The following is a 19,245-nucleotide window of genomic DNA, read 5'->3' as shown; positions in this document are numbered from 1 at the left end:
GGGTATCCACCGGGCACCCACAAACCTGCGCGGAGTCCATGGGGTCCCCCGTGGCGCACACGCCGTCCCGGGTCACCCATCCAGCCCCGAGCGGGGCGGGCCCTGCTGAGCTTCCTGCCGCGCGCGCAGCGCCCGCCCCGCGCGGCCGCGGCGGCGCCGCTGCTGATTGGCGGGCGCCGCGCGGGGGCGGCGCTCTGGGCCGCGGCGGCGCCGCTGCTGATTGGCGGGCGCCGCGCGGGGGCGGTGCTCTGGGCCGCGGCGGCGCCGCTGCTGATTGGTGGGCGCCGCGCGGGGGCGGTGCTCTGGGCCGCGGCGGCGCCGCTGCTGATTGGCGGGCGCCGCGCGGGGGCGGCGCTCTGGGCCGCGGCGGCGCCGCTGCTGATTGGCGGGCGCCGCGCGGGGGGCGGCGCTCTGGGCCGCGGCCGCGCTCTCTGTGGCCCTGGCGGACCGCGAAGATGGCGGCGCCCATGGAGGTGGCGCTGGTGTCGGACGCGGCGGGGCCGCTGTGCAACTGCTCGGTCTGGGAGCTGCACTCGGGCTCGGCCCTGCCCGGCTACCGCGGCGGCAACAGCGGCCCGCGCGGGTTGGCGCTGCTGGGCGGCGAGCACCTGCTGGGGGCCCAGCTCGGCAAGAGCTACATCAACGTCTGGGAGCTCCAGAGGAAGGTACCGGCGCGGCGGGCGGGCCCGGGCGGCCGCGGCTCGCGGGACGGCCCTGGCCTCACACGGGGGGACTCCGGGCCCTGTGCGGGATGTGACGGGGCCGCTCTCCCCGCGGACCCCCCGGCCCTGCGATGAGGAGCCGCTCCGCCCGCAGAGCCCCCCCAAATCCGTGTCAGAGCTCCCCATAGCCCCTCTCTCCACAAAGACCCCCCGTAGCCCTTCTTTGCGTGGAGACTCTGCTCTGTGCTCAGACACCCCTTCATGGCCGAGTTCTCTGCAGAGACCCCCCATGGCCCCTCTCTGGACCCTCAGACCTCCCCTCCCTCCATTCCGACCCCACCACCACGGGCAGGTGCCCCCCATCCCTCTGTTCGCAGAGACACCCCCTGCTCGCAGCCCCTTGCCCCGTGTGAGCCCTCGCTGTGCTCTGTCCGTGCCAGGACCAGCTGCAGCAGAAGATCATCTGTCCCGGGCCTGTGACCTGCCTGACTGCCTCTCCCAACGGGCTCTACGTCCTGGCGGGCGTCGCCGAGAGCATCTACCTGTGGGAGGTACGGGGAGCTGGGGCACCGGGGCCACGCAGACTCACACCCTGCACACTCAGGGGTGTCCCCATCCCCCAGATGTCTGTGAATCCTGATCCTGGGGTGCCACAGCACGCAAAGGTTGTGCTGCCCGCAACCCACTCATTGAAGTAGGAGTGGGAGGAATTCAGGGAGAGGCTTCACTCTGCTTGCTTCTCCTCTTTCCAAGCATCTCTGATGCCTCAAGGGTTGGGTATTGCTCCTACAAGGCAGCAGCACAGCACCTGGTTTTCCTTCGGTGATTCTCCCACGTTTCAGCTGCGTATTTGTGTGTGCCCAGGGTGCCAGCCTCTCCTCATTGTCCTGCTGGTTAATTACTGCTGGATTAATTTGGGATTACGCTGCGTTCCCAGCACACCAATGAGCAAATATAAGCAGTATCTTGTCCTGAGCCGCGGATTAAACCCCAGGATGCTTCACCTGGAGAGCTCCCTGTGCCAGGGGAGGTTTGAGCCTCATGGTGTGAGTGGCTCTACCTGAACCCATCAGGGTTTGTTTGTACCAATGTGCTTGTAGCTGGAAAAAAAACGCTGAGGCTGAGCTTGCAGTGGGAGCTGCTGCCTGTGATGCTCCAAGCTGGGCCCTGCTCCAGCTCCTGTCACCCACAGATGTGTTCCAGAGCATGGCACTGTCCCTCTGGCACGTTGGAGAGGCTCCCTGGAAACCATCATGGAGCTGGAACCAGCCCCTAGGGCTGGGTTTGTGCTGTCTGTGAAACCCCTTGAATTGAGGTTTGGATTGATTTTTTTGGTATAATTCAGACCATGGGAAGAACCAGACTCTTATTTTATTTGAAGTTTTTTCTCTTATTGGTTCCTCCCCATCTGCAGTGTTGCCTTTTAATAATAAATGCTCCAGGCTTGGGGAATTCCTTGTCCACCCTAAAGCCTCTGCTGGCCCAGGACCACGAGCCACCCCCTGGGGTGTCCTGCAGCTCTCATAACCCCACTGCCACCTCCTGAGGACCCGTGGGAGGAGGGAAGAATCCACCAAAGTAATATGAATATTAAGAGTGACCAACAAATCTTTATTGCACACTTATGACTTGACCAGAGGAGCAGCTCTGGCATCACTGTGTTCCAGAGTTAATGTGCCAGCACCTCTTCCACTGCCTGAATTTCATCCTTGACCCCCTGCTGTCCTTCCCCTCACTCAGGTGTCCAACGGGAACCTCCTCGCCATCCTGAACCGACACTACCAGGACCTCACGTGCCTCTGCTTCACCGACGACAGCAGCCACTTCCTCTCAGGGGCCAAGGACTGCCTGGCCCTGGTGTGGAACCTCTACAAGTAAGGGGGGCTGGGGGGCACAGGGATTTTGGAGCAGGAGATCCCTTAAAGCCCACAGCTGTGTCTGTGCTCTCCTTGCGGGGAGGGAGCCTTTCCTTGGGGTCTCACCTGGGCTTCTTGGGAACAAGCAAATGGTTCTGATTTCTTTCCTTGGGTGACACAGAGGGAACTGTGCCCTTTACCCAGGGTCTTTGTCCCTTTGGGATCTCAGCCTTGGTATCTGTGTGCCATGGCTGCCAGCAGCTCCCGTGTCCCACTTGGCCCCTGCAGCCAGGAGAGGCATTCCCAGTGAGCTCAGAGCCTGGCCCAGCTCCCCAAGGGGCTCTATCCTGGCTGACCTGCCTGTCTCTGCTCTCCCCACAGCGTGTTGCAGGCAGAGCCCTCCCAGATCCCTGACCCCCGGCACGTCTGGTCCCGGCACAGCCTCCCCATCACCGACCTGTGCTGCGGCTTCGGAGGGCCCCTGGCACGGGCTGCCACCGCCTCCCTCGACCAGACAGCCAAGGTGAGGCTCATTTCGGAGGTGCCAGACCCTGTGGGGTCACAGCCGGGCTCCTGCCATGTAGCAGGAAGCTGTCCCTGTCCCCAAGCTGTCCCGAAGTTTTGCCGAGTTGCAGTGGCTTAATTTCTTGGCTGTCTCTGCAATGACTCAGAGCTGCCAGACCCGGGCTCTGCCTCTCCAACAGCAGTTTCTCTGCACCTGCCCCCAGGCTGGACTGCTGCAGTCCCTGTTGTCCTGGGAATGTCGGGGTCAGTTCCTCCATTTTCCATTGCTGATGTCCACAGGGAGTGGAGCAGGTTGGAGTCTGTGGGGCAGGGGATGCCCTGGGGGCAGGATGGCCTCAGAGAGGGTTCAAAGCTGTTTTGAAACTGCCTGGGAAACTTCTCTCCTGCTCACAGAGAAGGCTGATCCTGGATTCTGCCTTGGTTCTGCCTTGGACTCAGTTTCCCAGCCACAGCCAGGAGGACATGCTGGTGTGGGATTCCAGGATGTCAGTGTTCCTCCAGTCCTGCCATTAACATTCTCACCCCTGATTCTCCTGTCCCCTCTCACTCCAGCTCTGGGAAATCTCATCTGGGGAGCTCCTGCTTTCTGTGCTTTTCGACGTGGGGATCATGGCTGTGACTCTGGACCTCTCTGAGTACCACATGTTCTGCGGGGGCATGGACGGGTCCATCTTCCAGGTCGACCTCTGTGCCTGGGTGAGTGTGTGGGGCTGCAGGTGTCACCCCGAGCCACTGTCACCTCCCTGCTGGGACTGCTGTGACCTGCCAGGGCACAGGTTCCCCTGTGTCTCCTCTGCCCCCTCTACACATGGTGATGAACCTGCTGCATTCAGCCTTCCTGAATTTTAACCCCTTTCCCTTCTTTCCTTCATTTCTGCAGCCAGTTCAGAGAGACCGGACCTTCCAGACAGAGCGGGAGAACGGGAAGGTCTTTAAAGGGCACAGGTGAGGAACCAGACCTACCTGCCAGCCACCATCTGCCCACCTCACCAGCTTCTGGCAGTCCTGGGGTCATCCTGAGTTTAAACATCCTCTTCCCCATTCCAGGAACCAGGTGACGTGTCTGTCGGTCTCCACAGATGGCAGCCTCCTGCTCTCGGGCTCTCATGATGAAACTGTCCGGCTGTGGGACATCCAGAGCAAGCAGTGCCTGAAGACGATGAATCACAAAGGTAGGAATGTCCTTATCTCCTGGATCCTCACTGCCAGAGGCCCAGTGTCTCACCTGTACTGCCCTGGGCACTCCAGGTGTGTTTCTGCCCCTCGCTTCACGCCCTGGGAAGGGCAGAGGCGTTGGAGGGAGCCTCCTCGGCTGTCTGGAGTGGTGCCTGACCTTGTCCCGTGTGTTAACAACCCCCTGTGCACTGTCAGGAGTGAGTCATGGATTTCACCCTGTCGCTGAGGCCACATGGGATCCTCCTCCTTGTTTTCCCAAGGGAGCAGTCACCCCACATGCACCCCAGCTGTGTCTGGAGGGGAGACAGCTCTGTGACCCCGGCAGTGAGTGCCCGTGAGCTCATGGGGCCTGAAGTGAATCCCATATGAGCAGCTGTCTGGGATTTCAGTCTGATGGCTCCAGTAAATTGCAGGAGCAGCAGTTGGGTGCCTCAGCTACCTCAGAGCAGTGGGGGATTTACCTCTCCTGTTGTTAACTCTGTTCCTCCCCCAGCTGTGGTGGTTTCTCTCCCCTGGTGCTGCAGTGACCAGTGGGGCTGCCTTGGGCATGGCCCAAACCCCTCCCAAAGGTGATGGTGGGGACAGCCAGTCCCTGTTCCTCTGTGGTGCTTGAGCTGCTGCTCAGGGCAGTTTCTGGAAGCCAGGCTGCCTGCAGACCCTTTTCCTCTTCCCTTTGGCTGCCAAGCACCATCCCTAATTGGGACCTACTGCAGCGTCCATCCAGCCTGGCGCCGCTGGCACTAGAGGGTGAAAACAGACCAAATGGAGCTGTGAGTCATCCGAGGAGGGGGGGCCAGGCTTTGGCTCTGAGCCGGGCACTGGAGTCCTCCTGAGGCTGCAGGAGGAATGGACAAACCAGGCTCTTCCCAGGAGGAGCAGGACCAGGCTGACCCCAAGCTGTGGGTGCTCTGCAGTCTCTGCTGGCTCTCTGCTGTCTGTGGGCAGGGATTTGGTTTCCCTGGCAGCCTCGGCACTGGCACGACTGTGTGTGCTCAGGAATAGGCTGAGAGTCCAGCACCCTCAAGCTGTGCCTTGGGTCTGGAGTCCCCATGGGGCCCTGCAGCCTCCCAGTGTGGGGGAATCTGCTGCCCCAACCCAGCCCTCTCTCTGTGGATCCCTGTCCCCCCTTGGCCTCTCTGCGCTGAGGCATGAGCCCCCCAGCAAGGTCTGTCCCTGCTGCCCCTGCAGTACCTCCTGCTCCCTGTGCAAGGCAGAGGTGACAGGGCTCTGACATGGTGATGTGACAGCAGCCTCTGGCCCGGTGTCCTCAGGACAGCACGGTCCCTCTGCCAGGCTCAGGGATGGCTGGGGGCACACAGGACCCCCTGCCCTCCCCTCAACACTGCTGCAGATAAATCCAAGGAGCTGGAGTGTGGCTCGGGGCCAGGCAAGCAGACTGGGTGCAGGGGGCTGTGTCACCAAGGGTGGCTTGTCCTTGGCAGGGGCAGAGTGGGTGGACTTTGCGAAGTCAGGCTGCTGCTCCTGGGTAATGAGCTGTGGCAGTGCTGGCGAGGCAGGGCTGCTCCTGGTCACTCTGTGTGGCTGGCATCACCCCAGGGTGGAGCAGGAAACCTGTGGGATGAGACTGGGAGCCAGCACTGCCCCCAAATCCCTCCAGGCCTCAATTCCCATCCTGTCACCTGAGCTCCATCCTTGTCTCTGCAAACACAGCATGGCACAGACTATCCCCAAGGACTTCCCTTGCAAGGCCATTCCGGGATGCTCTGGCTGCTGTGTGCTGCTGGCAGCTCTCTCTTGGAAGCTGGGTTATTTGTTTCCCCCCAGCTGAGCCTGGTCTTCATGCCCAGGCTGGCCCAGGGTCACTCACTGCCTGCTGCCCCAGGCCTTGGGGCAAGGTGATGGGGTACAGGACCTGCATCTGCACTGGGGCCCCAGAGTGGCTGTGGGGGCTGTGTCCGGGTGGTGACCAGGCTTGGGGAGCTCTGGGTTCACTCCTTCAATTTTCTCCTCTCCACCTCTCCTCTTGAGCTGCTCCATGAGCTGCCAGTGCAGTGGGAGTCTCACTGATGGGCACTTCTTCAGGAGCACAATCATCTGGTCTTTAAGGAGGGAGTGAAGCCATCAGAGTTGGCCCAGAACAGCTTTGGGGCCAGGCACTCAGCAGAGCTGCTGCTCTGCTGGTGGGACCCAACCTTGAATCCTGGGAGGATCAGATTTAGGATCAGGCTCTGATGACAGAGCCCTCATCCATGTCAGAGCTGCTTGTGTCTGGCTGCTCTGCAGAGACCAAAATCCTCCAGCAGCTCTGAGCCTCCCTAGGCCCCGCCATGTCCCCTTCCTCACCCTGCACCCTTCTCCACAGCACTGGCAGCCCCTCTTAGGGGCATGTGGACCATCTTCACTTTACCTTTGGCCAGGGGAAGTTGATGGTCGGGCTGTGGCAGTGGTGGCCGAGCTGCTCTGCCTGCTGGAGGGGGGCTGGGGGCTGCTGTGCCTGACAGGGCGTGGGGGACAGCGGTGGGAGCGAGCAGGAGCTGGGAGGGGGCGGCAGCAGCCGTGGGTAAGCACAGTAATTAACACAGTGCAGTAATTAACGCGCTCATCGGCGCTGCCATGGATCGTGGCAGCACGGAGCTGCTGATGGATGGCAGCTCGGGGTGGGGGAGGCCGGGGAGAGCTGCAGCACCGGGCAGGGAGAGCTGCTGGGGCGGGTGGAGAATCCTGGCCACTGCCTGTGCCAGGGTCATCCACGCTGTTCTCAGGGCTGCCCGAAGCCTCTCAAACCCACCAGGGTCCAGCCTGACCTGTCCCCTCTGTCCCCCCACAGGTCCGGTGACAAACGCCTTCATCGTGCTGGCGCCTGCCAACATGTTCAACCCCGACGGGAAGCCCAGCGTGCCCCTGCCCAAGTTCAGCAGGCACCTGCACGGCACCGAGAGCAGCGACGAGCCGGGCGCCGAGGGGGTGACGCTGCGCCTGGGGCTGCACCAGCAGGTGCTGGGGGCAGTGGGCAGCTGGGGAGGGGGGACAGACATCAGGGAGGGGTTGTGCTGGAGCAAAGCTTCTCCTCCAGCTGGTGAAACCCGTTCTGCTCCTGCTTCCTCCCCATCCTGGCTGCTGCAGTCATTTGTCCTCCCAGCCCCGTGCTGCAGCGTGATGGGCTGGCTCTGCTGTCCCACCATTTCCTTGGTCCTGGCATGGCTGTCTCCAGGCAGGGAGGGTCACACACCGTCAGTGTCCTGCCCATCCCAGCCTCTCTGCCAGTGGTCCTAGAGCTGCTCCCCTCTGCCAGCGTCTGCTTCTGGGCGAGTGACAGTGACAGTCCTGCCAGAGCTGATGGATGAGCTCCCTGTTGGCTTTGGCAGCAGGCCAAGGGGCTGTTTGCCTGACAGAGGGGACAGCAGGATGGATCACCCAGTCCAGGGCCATGGGGAGAGGGTCTGTGTCTGCTCTACCAACCCCTCCATTCTGGTCCCTGCAGGAGCCTGGGCAGAGCTACCTGGAGAAGGCAGAGAGGATGTACTCGCAGATGTACTCGACGAGGGAAAAGGTGAGAGCTGCTCCCAGCCTGGGAATTGGGTACTGACCCCTTGAGGGGAATCCTTGTCAGCTGATCTGACTCATGAGCAAGTTGGGACACGGGAACAGGGGAAAAGAGCTCTGAAATCTGCTGGTGATATGGGCAGGAGGGGCTGCACTTCGAGGAGAAAGAGGAGGGAGGGACCAAAGGGTTTGGTGTTTACTGCTGGAGAGGGAGCAGCAGCCTGTGCCTGTCAGAGCTGAGGCCCTGACACTTGTCTGTTGTGTTTTCGTGTCACAGAACCTGGTGGGAGACCAGGAGCACCTGACGATCCAGGTGAGCGAGCTGGAGGAGGAGGTGAGCAACCTCCGGAAAATCAACAAGGACCTCTTTGACTTCTCCACTCGCATCATCACCAAACCAGCCAAGTGAGGAGGCTCCCCCCGCCCTCGCACCCCTCCGCCTCTCCCTGTCCGGCTCCTGGGGAAGACCCGCCCGCCCTCGGGCACCGCCCAGCCGGCTGCGAGCACCCGGCTCACCTTCCCCTGCCCCGGCACACGCCGCCTGCTCCGTGACACGGGGCTGAGACCGGCGCGGGGACCGCGAGGGGACAGCACAGGGACAGCACACTCCGACTCGGGGCCGCTGCAGGAGGAGCGTCGCCGGCTCCTGGGAGGGCTCAGGATGCAGCTCCTGCTCATTGCCCGTTTCTTCCCCTGCCCCTTTTTTTTTGTTTCTTTTCGTTACTTGACCCTGCAGTGCAGACAGAAAAGTGTTTTTTTTCTCTCAATACCGGTTTGAGATTGGATTTTGGAGACCCCCTTCTGCCCACTCTGTCCTGGGGATTGCTGCTCAGTGCCACCGGACCCCACGCTCTGCACAGCAGGGGCTGAGTGGCTCCTGCTCCGGGGGTGCAGTGGGGGCTGCTGCAACACGTTGGGGGTCCCTGGCTACCAGGGCTGAGGATGTGGCTCCTCCTCTGTCTGGCAGGTTGGAGTCCCTGGACTTGGAGCACAGGTGGTGGTTTTGGGGCACAGGGTCACTCTTGGGAGGGGCAGGGGGACCAGCAAGGTGCTATTTCCAATCTCGTCAGTCAACAGTTTATATATATTTGGATCCAACGACTCTGTTTTCACGGTGTTTGGGGACTCGGCCTTTTGTATTGTCACAGCATGGCAGCGGGGGTTGTGGGTTTTGTTTAGGTTTATTTTTTACATAAAAGATTTGGTTTTTATAGTGAAAGATGCCCGAGTTGGTTTCTTTAACAACCCTTTCATGGCCACAGACCTCGACTACCTATCACTGCATCCCTGGGCTGCCTGCTGGGAGTGGGAAAGTGCTTCCTTATCCCCAAACTGCCCAGTTGCCTTCACCCCGAGGGTCCTTCCCTGTCCCTACAGGGTGCTGAGGTGTCCCCTGGACATCCCTCTGTGTCATCCCCCCCCCTCCCCGTTCAGTGCACCAAGTGCAGATAATTTAAAGTGCATTTTAAAACCTGAGCATCCCCAGCTCCCGCCAGTTCCCGAGAAGATGCTTTTAGCTTAATCACTGGAGCTGTTCTTTGCCTCTCTCTCCTGCTCTTCCTCTTCCTCCCAACGTTTTGGATCAACATTCATCAGCTGCAGCAGGGACAGTCACCCAGAGCCAGGGGTGGTGGTGGGGGCACATCCCTGCTGCAGGGAGCCCTCTGAGACCCCAGGGATGCAGCCCCTGCCAAGCCCAGACCCCAGTGCTCCCTCCCAGTCATCCCAGACATCCCCGGTGGGGTTCCTGTTGGGGTGTTGCCCCTAGAGCAGAAGGGAGGATGGGGTCTCCCCGAGAGCCTCCCTGTGCTGTACCTGCTGTTTGAGAGGGTTTTATCATCCCAAGACCCTGCTGCCCCTCCTGTGTGGACAGTGGGGGCTGTGCTGTGTTTTTCCCTGTGAGGAGGAGCTGCCAGGAGCCCCGTGGTCAGGGGGAATGCAGCCCCCCATGACCCCCCGTGCTCTGGCAGGATTTGAGCTGCTCTCCCTGCAGGTCCGGCTCCGCAGGAGAATTCAGTAGCTGTGACTCATTACATTTATCGATATTACATGAATTGATAGTTTTTGCCAGATGGATTTTGGCTCCATCCTTCATTTTTCCTTATTAATTTAGCGTGGCCCCGGCCCCGGTTGCTGGTGTTTGTGTGCTGGTGGCGGGGGCCCTTGCTGAGGATGAGGAGGGTGACCCCACATCCCCTCCCCAGCAGAGGAAGGCTGCGCCGCTGCTGCCCTTCTCCCCTTCCCCATGCGGCAGAAGGAATCGCTCGGCCTCGGGACCCCCCGATATTGAAGGAGATCGAGGAGGGATAGACGGGTCGCGGTGGGAGCTTTACCGGGATGGAGGCGGCAGTTCGCGGCTCGGCACCGACCCGAGGGGCTTTTGGTCGGGGGCCGGAGGAGGCGGATGAAGAGGAAGAAGAGGAGGAAGAGGAGGAAGAGGAGGAAGATCCCAGTGATCCGGAGGTAGCCGGGACCAGCCCGGGCTCAGCGGGGACCCCGGGTGGCAGCACCGCGGGGTGGGGTGCGGGGAGGGGGGGACCCGCGCTCTGCGTGGGCGTGGACGGGGCGGCTGCGGGCGGGTCCGGCGCTGCGTGGGCCGGGTCCGGCGTGACCCGCCGCGCACCGGGGGCTGCGGGGCCTCGGCGCTACCCGCGGAGGGGCGCCCCGGCGGGACCGGCCCTGCCCGCAGCCGGAGCCGTCCCCGGCGGAGCGCGGAGCGGCGGGGCCGGTGCGGGGTGCATGGCGGGGCTGCGGGCGCTCTGGCTGCTGGCGGCGGCTCTGGGGGCGGCGGGGGGACACCCGCACCCCTGCCGCGTCCCGGCCCCCACCGGCCCCGGCCTCGGCCCCAGCCCCGGACCCACCGTGCGCCTCGCAGCGCTGCTGCCGCCCGCGCCCGCCCGCGCCCGGCTCCGCGCCGCGCTGGCCCGAGCCGCCGGTACCGGTACCGGCCCCGGGGAGGTGACGCTGCCCCACAACCTCAGCCTGGAGGTGGTGGGGGGCGGCCCGGCGGCGCGGGACCCCGGCTCGCTGGCGCGGTGGCTGTGCGGGGCGCTGGCGGGGCGCGGCGTGGCCGCCGTCCTGGCGCTGCCCCGCTCCCGCCGGGAGCTGCTCCAGCTCGACTTCCTCGCCGCCGCCCTCCAGGTCCCCTTCGTCAGCATCCTGGACACCCGCTGGCCGCTGCCTTTCCGAGCGCAGGTGAGACCCGCAGCGCCGGCACTGCACGCACCGCCCGTCCCCGCTCCCGTCCCTGCTCGCCGGCTCCGTCCTTGCTCCCGTCCCGGCTCCGTCCGTGCTCCTGTCCTGATCCCCGTCCCGGATCCGTACCAGCTCTATCTCGATCCCCGTCTGGACTCCAGACTGCCTCCGTTCCGCGGGTCCTGCTCCCGGGTCGGACCTGCCACCGATCCCGGCTCCGATTCCAGCTCCAATTCTGAATCCCAACCATTCATCCTTGCTGCATCCCGACTACCTCCGGGCTCCATCCCGACTCTTGTTCTCCCTCTGTCTTCTCTCCCACCCCGGTCCATCCCATTCTCATTCCCTCCTCCATCCTGCCTCTACCCCAGCCTCACCCTGTGCCCCATCCTGGCTCTCTGTCTCCCATTCCAGCCCCCTCTTGGCCCTCATTCCAGCCCTACCCTGGCTCTATCCCAGCTCCCATCTCAGCTCTCTCCTGGCCCCTTGCCCAGCTCTATCCCAGACCCAATTCCAGCTTTCACTCCAAGGTAAATTCCCTGGCTCCTCTGGAAGCTCTGCAGCCCTCAGCCCCAGTCCCCACTCCATTCTGTCTCCGAAGGGCTCTGGGATGTGTCCTGGCAGTGGATCCCAGACAGGAACTGAGCAGGGGATGGGCAGGGAGTGTGGGATGACCTCAGGGCAGGTGGATCCATGTCTAGCGCTGCCTCTGGGCTCTTCCCACGGGTGAAGGCACAGCCACGACCCTTGTGTGTTGGCAGAGCCCCTTCCACTTCCACATGGACCGCCAGAGCTCCCCAGAGATGCTGGTGGATGTGCTGGTGAGCGTCCTGCAGGCCAACGACTGGCAGGAGAGCAGCCTGGTGCTCTGCCACCCCTGGGACATCGACGGCTTCCTCGACCTCTGGGCCCAGCGTTCCCAGCTCTTCCTCCGCACTGTCCTGGACCTGGGCTACCTGGATGAGCCCAGGGCCACCCGCTACCTGCAGCAGCACGGGGACCGTGTCAGGACCCTCTCCAGCCCGGTGCTGATGCTGGGCTGTGACCTGCACCGTGCTCGACTCATCTTCCGGGCGGCCGAGGAGCTGGGGCTGCCACCGCAGGAGCTCCACTGGATGCTGGGCTTCCCGCTCAGCACCAGCGAGCTGCAGACCGAGGGCCTGCCCCCGGGGCTGCTGGCCTTTGGGGAGGTGAGCCGGCCACCGCTGGAGCTCTTCGTGCAGGACATGGTGGGACTGGTGTCCCAGGCCATTGCCCACGCTGCCCGCGGCCTCCCTGACCCCACACAGCTGCAGACCACTGGCAACTGCAATGAGAGGCACCGGGCAGGCGGCGAGTCCCCGGGGCTCTTCCTTGCTCGGTAAGGGGGTGCTGGGGGCTCCTCTTTCCCCCCATCCTGGCTCTGTGGTATTGGGGTGCATGGGAGGGTTCTGCCCCAGACCCGGGATGGGGTAAGGGCTGAGCAGGAGAGCCCTGGGCTCAGCACAGTGCTGTCCCCAGTGTGTGCAGCCACCACCATGGGGCTCAGACCCTGAGGACATGGCTAGCACTGCACAGGGGGGACATGTCACTTCAGATCTCCTTAACACTGCCCGAGCACGGTCACTCTATAAATATTAATAACTTGGCCCTGGCAGCACAGCGAGCTGCAGGGCAGTGCAGCAGGGCCGGATCCTGCTGCTCCTCCTTGACCTTGTCCCTGCCTGGGTCAGGCACATCCCGCTCCCTGCTCCCAGCCTCATCCCTTGGTCCCAGCTGACCCTGAACACTGGAGCAGTGAAACCTTTTCCTTGGCAGCTTCCTGGCCAACACGTCCTTCCACGGCCGGACGGGGCTGGTGCGTGTGGAGAACACAGCACTGGTGAGGCCAGAGCAGCAGTTCCGCATCTGGAGCCTGCGCAGGGACTCGCAGGGGGTCCCCACCTGGATGACAGTGGGCACCTGGAGCCACGGCAAGCTGGAGCTGGAGGAGGTGGCATGGCAGAGCCAGCGGCAGCACAGGAGCCCCGGCGAGGCGGCCGAGGGGGCCCGCACGCGGCTGCGGGTGGTGACGTTGGTGGAGCACCCCTTCGTCTTCACCAGGGAGGTGGATGAGGAGGGGAACTGCCCGGCCGGGCAGCTCTGCCTGGACCCCGGCACAAACGACTCGGCCGTGCTAGACGCCCTCTTTGAGAAGATTGGCAGTGGCAACGGATCAGTGCCACGGGAGTACAAGAAATGCTGCTATGGGTACTGCATCGACCTGCTGGAGAAGCTGGCTGAGGACATGGCCTTTGATTTCGAGCTCTACATCGTGGGCGATGGGAAATACGGGGCCTGGAAGAACGGGCGCTGGACGGGGCTGGTGGGGGACCTGCTCAGTGGCACGGCCCACATGGCCGTCACCTCCTTCAGCATCAACTCGGCGCGGAGCAAAGTCATCGACTTCACCAGCCCCTTCTTCTCCACCAGCCTGGGCATCCTGGTGAGGACCAAGGACACGGCGTCGCCCATCGGGGCCTTCATGTGGCCCCTGCACTGGACCATGTGGGTGGGCGTCTTCGTGGCGCTGCACATGACCGCACTCTTCCTCACCCTCTACGAGTGGAAGAGCCCCTATGGAATGACCCCCCACGGGCGCAACCGCATGAAGATCTTCTCCTACTCCTCAGCCCTCAACCTCTGCTACGCCATCCTCTTTGGGCGCACCGTCTCCAGCAAGACGCCCAAGTGCTGCACCGGCCGCTTCCTCATGAACCTCTGGGCCATCTTCTGCCTCCTGGTGCTCTCCAGCTACACGGCCAACCTGGCAGCTGTCATGGTGGGGGACAAGACCTTCGAGGAGCTCTCGGGCATCCACGACCCAAAGGTGGGCAAGTGTCCTGCTGCTTCAGATGGGCTGGGAGAGGGCTGAAGGCCAGGGAAGAGGCTGAGGGGGGATAAAAGGTGTCCTGTGTCCTGCCTGTCCTTCCTTTTGCACCTTCCTCCTTCTCTCCAGCCCCAGTCCTGCATCTTGGCCCCTCCTAAGAGTGGAGGGGTCTTTGAGACCTGCAGAAAGCTTTGTGTGTGTATCCCACTGGTGTTAAATTCCAGCCTCAGCTCCAGGGCAGGGGGAAGTGGGCTGAGTTCGAGCTGAGGCTGCTCTTGGGGAAAGCTCTTTCTCAGACACCCCCAAGAGCTGCTGCACCTCTGGGGCTGCCCAGACATCCTTCCTGGGACTCAGGGCTGGGGGCACATCCCCAGGGAGTGGGGACACATTCCTGGGGCCAGGGGTGCTGATGTTCTGGTGCCTCCTTCCAGCTCCATCACCCCTCACAGGGCTTCCGCTTCGGCACAGTGTGGGAGAGCAGTGCTGAGGAGTACATCAAGAAGAGCTTCCCCGAGATGCACGAGTACATGCGGCGCTACAACGTCCCCACCACCCCCGACGGCGTCACCATGCTCAAGTGAGGGGCAGGGAGAGCATGAGGGGTTCCCCCCACCTTTTATCCCTCCCAGGGCATCTTTTGCTCCAGACCTGGAGCTGTGATCCCCCCACCACTGGGAGGGATGTGAGGCTGGGGGGACGCTGGGCAAGGAGGAGCAGCCCCTCCCTGAGCATCCCTCCCATGCTGGTACAGGACAGAGCCTGCCAAGCTCAACGCCTTCATCATGGACAAGTCACTGCTGGATTATGAGGTCTCCATCGACTCCGACTGCAAACTGCTCACTGTGGGCAAACCCTTCGCCATCGAAGGTTTGGGGGGGCTGTGCTGGGAAGGGGGTTCTGCTATCTGTGTGTGACTGGGCTGGGGGGGCACTGGGGACTGCATCCCCTGTCCCAGCACTGCCCCTCTCTCCCCCCACCCTCACCGGGGCCAGGCTACGGCATCGGCCTTCCCCAGAACTCGCCGCTGACCTCCAACGTGTCCGAGTTCATCAGCCGCTACAAATCCTCGGGGTTCATCGACCTCCTGCACGACAAGTGGTACAAGATGGTGCCCTGTGGCAAACGCGTCTTCGCCGTCACCGAGGTGCGGCGGCGGCTCGGCCTGGGGGGCTCTGGGGTCTGAGAGCCCCCCCGGCCCAGCCCACACCCCCTGCCGCCTGCAGACCCTGCAGATGGGCATCTACCACTTCTCGGGGCTGTTCGTGCTGCTGTGCATCGGGCTGAGCGGCTCCCTCCTCACCTCGCTGGGCGAGCACGTCTTCTACCGCCTCGTCCTGCCCCGCATCCGCCGCAAGAAGAAATTCAACTACTGGCTGCACACGAGCCAGGTGCGGCCGGGGAAGGGGCTCTCAGACCCCTAACCCCATGTTGCTGCTCCCTCTTAAATTGCACCACTCTCCCCTTCTCCAGCCCCCGTTTAAGCCCTGAACCATCCCCTCCAGACCATCACCCTCCAATTGATCCCTGCCCTGTTAACTTCCAGACCATCCTCCCCAACTCTCTCTTGCCATGTTCTCCACAGAAAATCCACCGGGCTCTGAATATGGGCATGGAGGAACGGAAGAGCCAGCAGCTGAAGTTGGAGCAGAGGTACAGCTGGGACTGGGAGCCTGCCTCGCTCTCCTCCTCCTCCTCCCTGTGGACAGCCAGAGCTCTGCGGGGCAGCGCAGGGACCCCAGAGCAGCCAGACCCCAATTCAGCGCTGCCCACACAGGTGCGAGCCCCAGGCCAGGCCGGCGGCAGCGCAGCCCTGGGGCGCCCTGCGGAAGGAGGCGCGGCGGGTGCGCTTCCAGCTGGACAAAGCCCCCCCCGAGGCTGAGGGGTCCCCTCCGTGGCACCCCGGGAACGGGCGGCCGCCGCAGCCCCTGGACAGAGCAGCCGGTGAGAATGAGCTCCGGGAGCTGGAGGAGAAGATCCAGGAGATGCGGGAGCAGCTGCGGGCGGCGCTGCTGAGGAAGAGCGAGCTGGTGTCCGGGCTGGGCACCGCCAAGGGCGGCCGGCCGCTGCCCGCCCCGCTGGCCACCGAGCAAAACCGGGAGGAGAGGTGAGGTGAGGGGCAGGGACCCCCGAAAACACCCCAGGACAGGCTGCTCTGCTGGGGCAGGGCAGGGAACCCGCTCCTCGAGCTCAGAGGGGGAGTGGAAGGAAAAAAGGGAGGGGGGATGTCCTGGGGCTGCCCCAGCTCTGAGCCTTGTCTCCTCTCCCCATCCCTTCTGCTGGCAGTGGGGGTTTTTTGGGGGGTTGAGTTGGGGTGAGAGATCCCCGCAGTGCCTGGACAAAGCTCAGCCCCGAGCCCCTGCTCTGTTTTTATACCACGTAAATAAAGATGATGAAAGAAGACCAAGTCTGCTTTTCCTCTTCCCCAAACGCAGCCAGGGCTGGCTGAGAACAACCCTTCCCCTTCCCCTCCTTCCTCCGCAGGCCCAGCTCAGCCCCGCCGCAGGACGGCCGCGATTAGGAGGAGGAGGAGGAGGCAGAGGAAGCTCCCACACGGATGGGGCAGGAGGACAGGCCGAGAACAGAACGTCCCTCTGGAGAGGCAGCTCCAGCTCCAAAACCGGGCTGATCCCAGAGCCACTGCAGAGCAGAACCAGAGCCTTCCTCGGGCAGAGGGTGAGGGATGGAGACGCTGCACAGGGCTGCAGCTCAGGGCTCTGCCCCCTGAGGAGAACAGCTCCCCATGCCGCTGCTGTGGAAGGACTGGAGCCCTGCAGCCCCTCCCTGGCACCGAGGCTGCCCAGCAGCACCGAGCATGGCTGGGACAGGGCTGGTGCTCGGCCCTCTGCCCTGCCACCACCCCTGCACACTGCGAGGGGACAGATGGTGACACCCCAGGACGGCAGGAGGAGGCACCCCCAGGACTGAGCATTCACCTCGCTGCACCCAGGACTCCCACACATCAGCCCAGCACAGCGGGCAGGACATGGGGCAGCGCTGCAGGAGCTGTTAAGAGATAATATTTATTATTATATACAAACACATTTTGTACATTAATTAAATAGAATGAACTCTACTCTTCATTCAACAAATCATTTGGTTTGGTGTCCCCCCTTGCCCTCCCACCCACTCCTCTGAAAAGCCTACGGTCATTCTTGGCACTCCAGAGGCTGGGAGCCAGCTGGCCACAAGGCCCCTTCTCAGGAGTGCTGGCAGCAGCAAGATTTGACCTGCTGGTCACAGCAGGGTCCCCCCGAGCAGCACCACAGCTGCTCCAGGTAAAAAGGAAAAACAAAAAGGGGGCACGCAGGTGGGAAAGGCAGAGGGGTGAGGAGGGGGCTCTGAGCCCCCCCCGTGTTGATAAGGTAACACTGAAACACACGGAGCCCTCCGAGGGGATGGACTCCAGACACTGCTCAGCCATAGGGCAAAACACTGAACTCAGGACATCTGTGCAGGGACCCAGCTGTCCCCAAGAGCTTAAGTGCCCACATGTCACCTCCCATCCCTGCCCTGTCCCACCATGGTTCTCCCAGAGCTTCATCCTGCCTCGCTCTGCTCCACCTCTCTGTACAAACCCTCCTTCCAGCACCTCCTGGCACAGATCTGGCCCCTCTGCAGGGGCCCACAGGCAGCCCCCCAGCACAGCCTCTTGGTAGAGGTCAGGTTCTGCCAGCCTCGCCTCTACTGCCAGGGAAACGTGGGAAAACCAGCTGAAATGTCTTGGCTTTAGTGTTTTGGTTCTTTGCTAAACCAGCTCATGCAACAATCCAGGCATGAGGAGCCACTCTCTCCTCTGGGATGGGGCTGATCCTTAACACAGACATGTCCCCCAGGAGGGACAAGGCACTGGAAAGGCTGCCTCAGCCAGGGCAGAGCTGTGCAGGGCAGAGCTGCTGCCCTCACCCCACAGCTCTCCACACACCCACTGCAGCACAGCTCCCTCCAAGCATCACTCATGGCTCCTGGGATGGCAGCTCCCACCTGGACACAGCACCTTCCACCTCCCAACCAATCACCCAGGGAAGTTTAAGGACAGAAAAAAGGGGCTCAACTGCAGCTTTCTGCTTTGGTTGTGCCCTAGCCTGAGCAGACTTTGTGCCTGGGGAAGGTAAAAGCTCCTCCTCCCCTCAGGAGCAGGAAAGGTGACCATGAATTGCCCCTGTGGCTCTCCCAGAGGGGCTGGAGACACTGCCTGTTCTATCCACTCCTACTCAAACCACAAAGCTGCCACGCCTGTGGCCTGTCCCAGATCAGCTCCCACCTGGGATCAGCACCTGGACTGCAAACACAGCTGCAGGGGCAAAGCCAGGGACTGGGGGACAAGGAAAAGCCAGGGCACGAGCAGGACAGGGTAGGAACAGGTAGCTGGCTCACCTGTGGCCTCAGAGGAGCCCTGGAGCCATGTGGGCCAGGAAATCAAACCCCCCATCCTTCCCACAGCCCCCCAGTGCCTTTCCTAGGGGAGGGAGGTCACAGCAGCCCTGCTCTGTCCCAGCTGCTCCGGCTCTGCTCAGAGGGATCCATGGGTTAAGGATGATGGTGAAGTGAGAAATAGTAACAAACAAAATCCAAATGCCTTCCTGGCAGTCCAGAGTGACAGCAACAGGGCTCAGGACAGGTTCCTGGAGCTTGGCTCTGAGCTGGGCGTTCTCTCTGCTGGTGCTGGGCAGGGGCTGCTCTCCCCCCGGTCCTCCAGACCTCTGTCCTGGTCACTGTCCCCCTGCGAGGCTGGCAGGGGCTCTGCCACGCTGCTGCTGCCCGTGCAGTTTTTGCCACTGGGTTTCACTCGGCTGTTTGAGCCCTCGAGAGCCTCAGTCTGCTTGGGAAGGGAGGGGCTGGGGACCACCTCCTCCTGCAGCGGGGCAAGGGGGGCAGCCCCAGCAGCGGGGGAAGCATCTGCTGCAGCCACCACGGACGTCGAGGTGACCTCGATGGTGATGGAGCCCATGGCCGTCTCCGGGTGGTCGCTGCTGACCCTGATGCGGGCGACCAACCCGGAGGCCGTGGCTGCCTCCTGAGGGGTCCCGTTGGCCATGGCTTCGTGCACCACGGCGGGCTCCAGGAGGGTCGTGCTCAGGTCAGACAGAAACGAGGCCTCCGTCATGATGGCGGCCGTCTCGGCCACCCAGTTCAGGTCGGTGCCCACGGAGGCGGCGGCGGCGATGACGCTGGAGGCCTCGCCGGGGCTCAGGGCGGCCGGGCCGCCGCCCTCCCCCAGGGGCCCGCTGGCCAGCGGGGCGCGGCGGCCCCCGGCCTCCACTGGGGCAGCCGTGGTGTTGTTGTTGAGGTTGTCCTGCAGCGTGGTCTGGGTGCCCTGCCCGACCTGCTGGTTCTGCAGCAGCATCTCCTGGATCCGGATCTGCTGCAGGATGGCTGGTAGCTCGTAGTGGTGGAAGAAGTAAATCATCGAGTGCTGGCGGAAGAAAGGGAAAGGTGTCACCCAGGGCTTGGGTCACAGGTCATGATATCCCAAGAAAAC

General features: G+C 62.9%; 3 protein-coding genes across 5 annotated transcripts in view; 2 read left to right on the top strand and 1 right to left on the bottom strand.

Annotated features, from left to right (window-relative positions):
• The first annotated feature begins 435 nt into the window (after positions 1-435).
• On the top strand, positions 436-8,938 carry WDR18 (WD repeat domain 18). The gene is made up of 10 exons (XM_021540096.4): positions 436-665; positions 1,103-1,213; positions 2,403-2,536; positions 2,900-3,041; positions 3,596-3,739; positions 3,924-3,988; positions 4,091-4,215; positions 7,008-7,174; positions 7,662-7,730; positions 8,001-8,938. Exons 1-10 carry the CDS (start codon positions 456-458, stop codon positions 8,130-8,132), a joined length of 1,299 nt encoding a protein of 432 aa, XP_021395771.1. The 5' UTR covers positions 436-455; the 3' UTR covers positions 8,133-8,938.
• Positions 8,939-10,447: 1,509 nt separating this feature from the next.
• GRIN3B (glutamate ionotropic receptor NMDA type subunit 3B) lies at positions 10,448-16,635 on the top strand. Of its 2 annotated transcripts, none has more exons than XM_085562397.1 (10): positions 10,448-10,918; positions 11,680-12,278; positions 12,716-13,766; positions 14,216-14,343; positions 14,518-14,633; positions 14,759-14,910; positions 14,990-15,154; positions 15,349-15,416; positions 15,541-15,870; positions 16,248-16,635. In XM_085562397.1, the coding sequence occupies exons 1-10, from the start codon at positions 10,463-10,465 to the stop codon at positions 16,282-16,284; spliced, it is 3,102 nt and encodes a 1,033-aa protein (XP_085418523.1). In that variant the 5' UTR covers positions 10,448-10,462; the 3' UTR covers positions 16,285-16,635. The 2 variants fall into 2 exon arrangements, with proteins under 2 accessions (XP_085418523.1, XP_031362996.1); XM_031507136.3 differs by having other exon boundaries at positions 14,198-14,343.
• Positions 16,636-16,770: 135 nt separating this feature from the next.
• Positions 16,771-19,245, bottom strand: part of TMEM259 (transmembrane protein 259) — a 12,153-nt gene continuing 9,678 nt past the window's right edge. For both annotated transcript variants that reach the window (XM_021540095.3, XM_021540094.3), the window contains exon 11: positions 16,771-19,179. In XM_021540095.3, coding sequence (XP_021395770.1) covers positions 18,376-19,179 — 804 coding nt within the window. In that variant the 3' untranslated portion in view covers positions 16,771-18,375. The remainder of the gene's footprint in view (positions 19,180-19,245) is intronic.

Source organism: Lonchura striata, chromosome 28, assembly GCF_050655825.1.
Source record: "Lonchura striata isolate lonStrDom1 chromosome 28, ASM5065582v1, whole genome shotgun sequence".
Taxonomy (NCBI): domain Eukaryota; kingdom Metazoa; phylum Chordata; class Aves; order Passeriformes; family Estrildidae; genus Lonchura; species Lonchura striata.
Note: the sequence above shows the minus strand (reverse complement) of the source record. Positions and strands in the feature narration are given on the sequence as shown.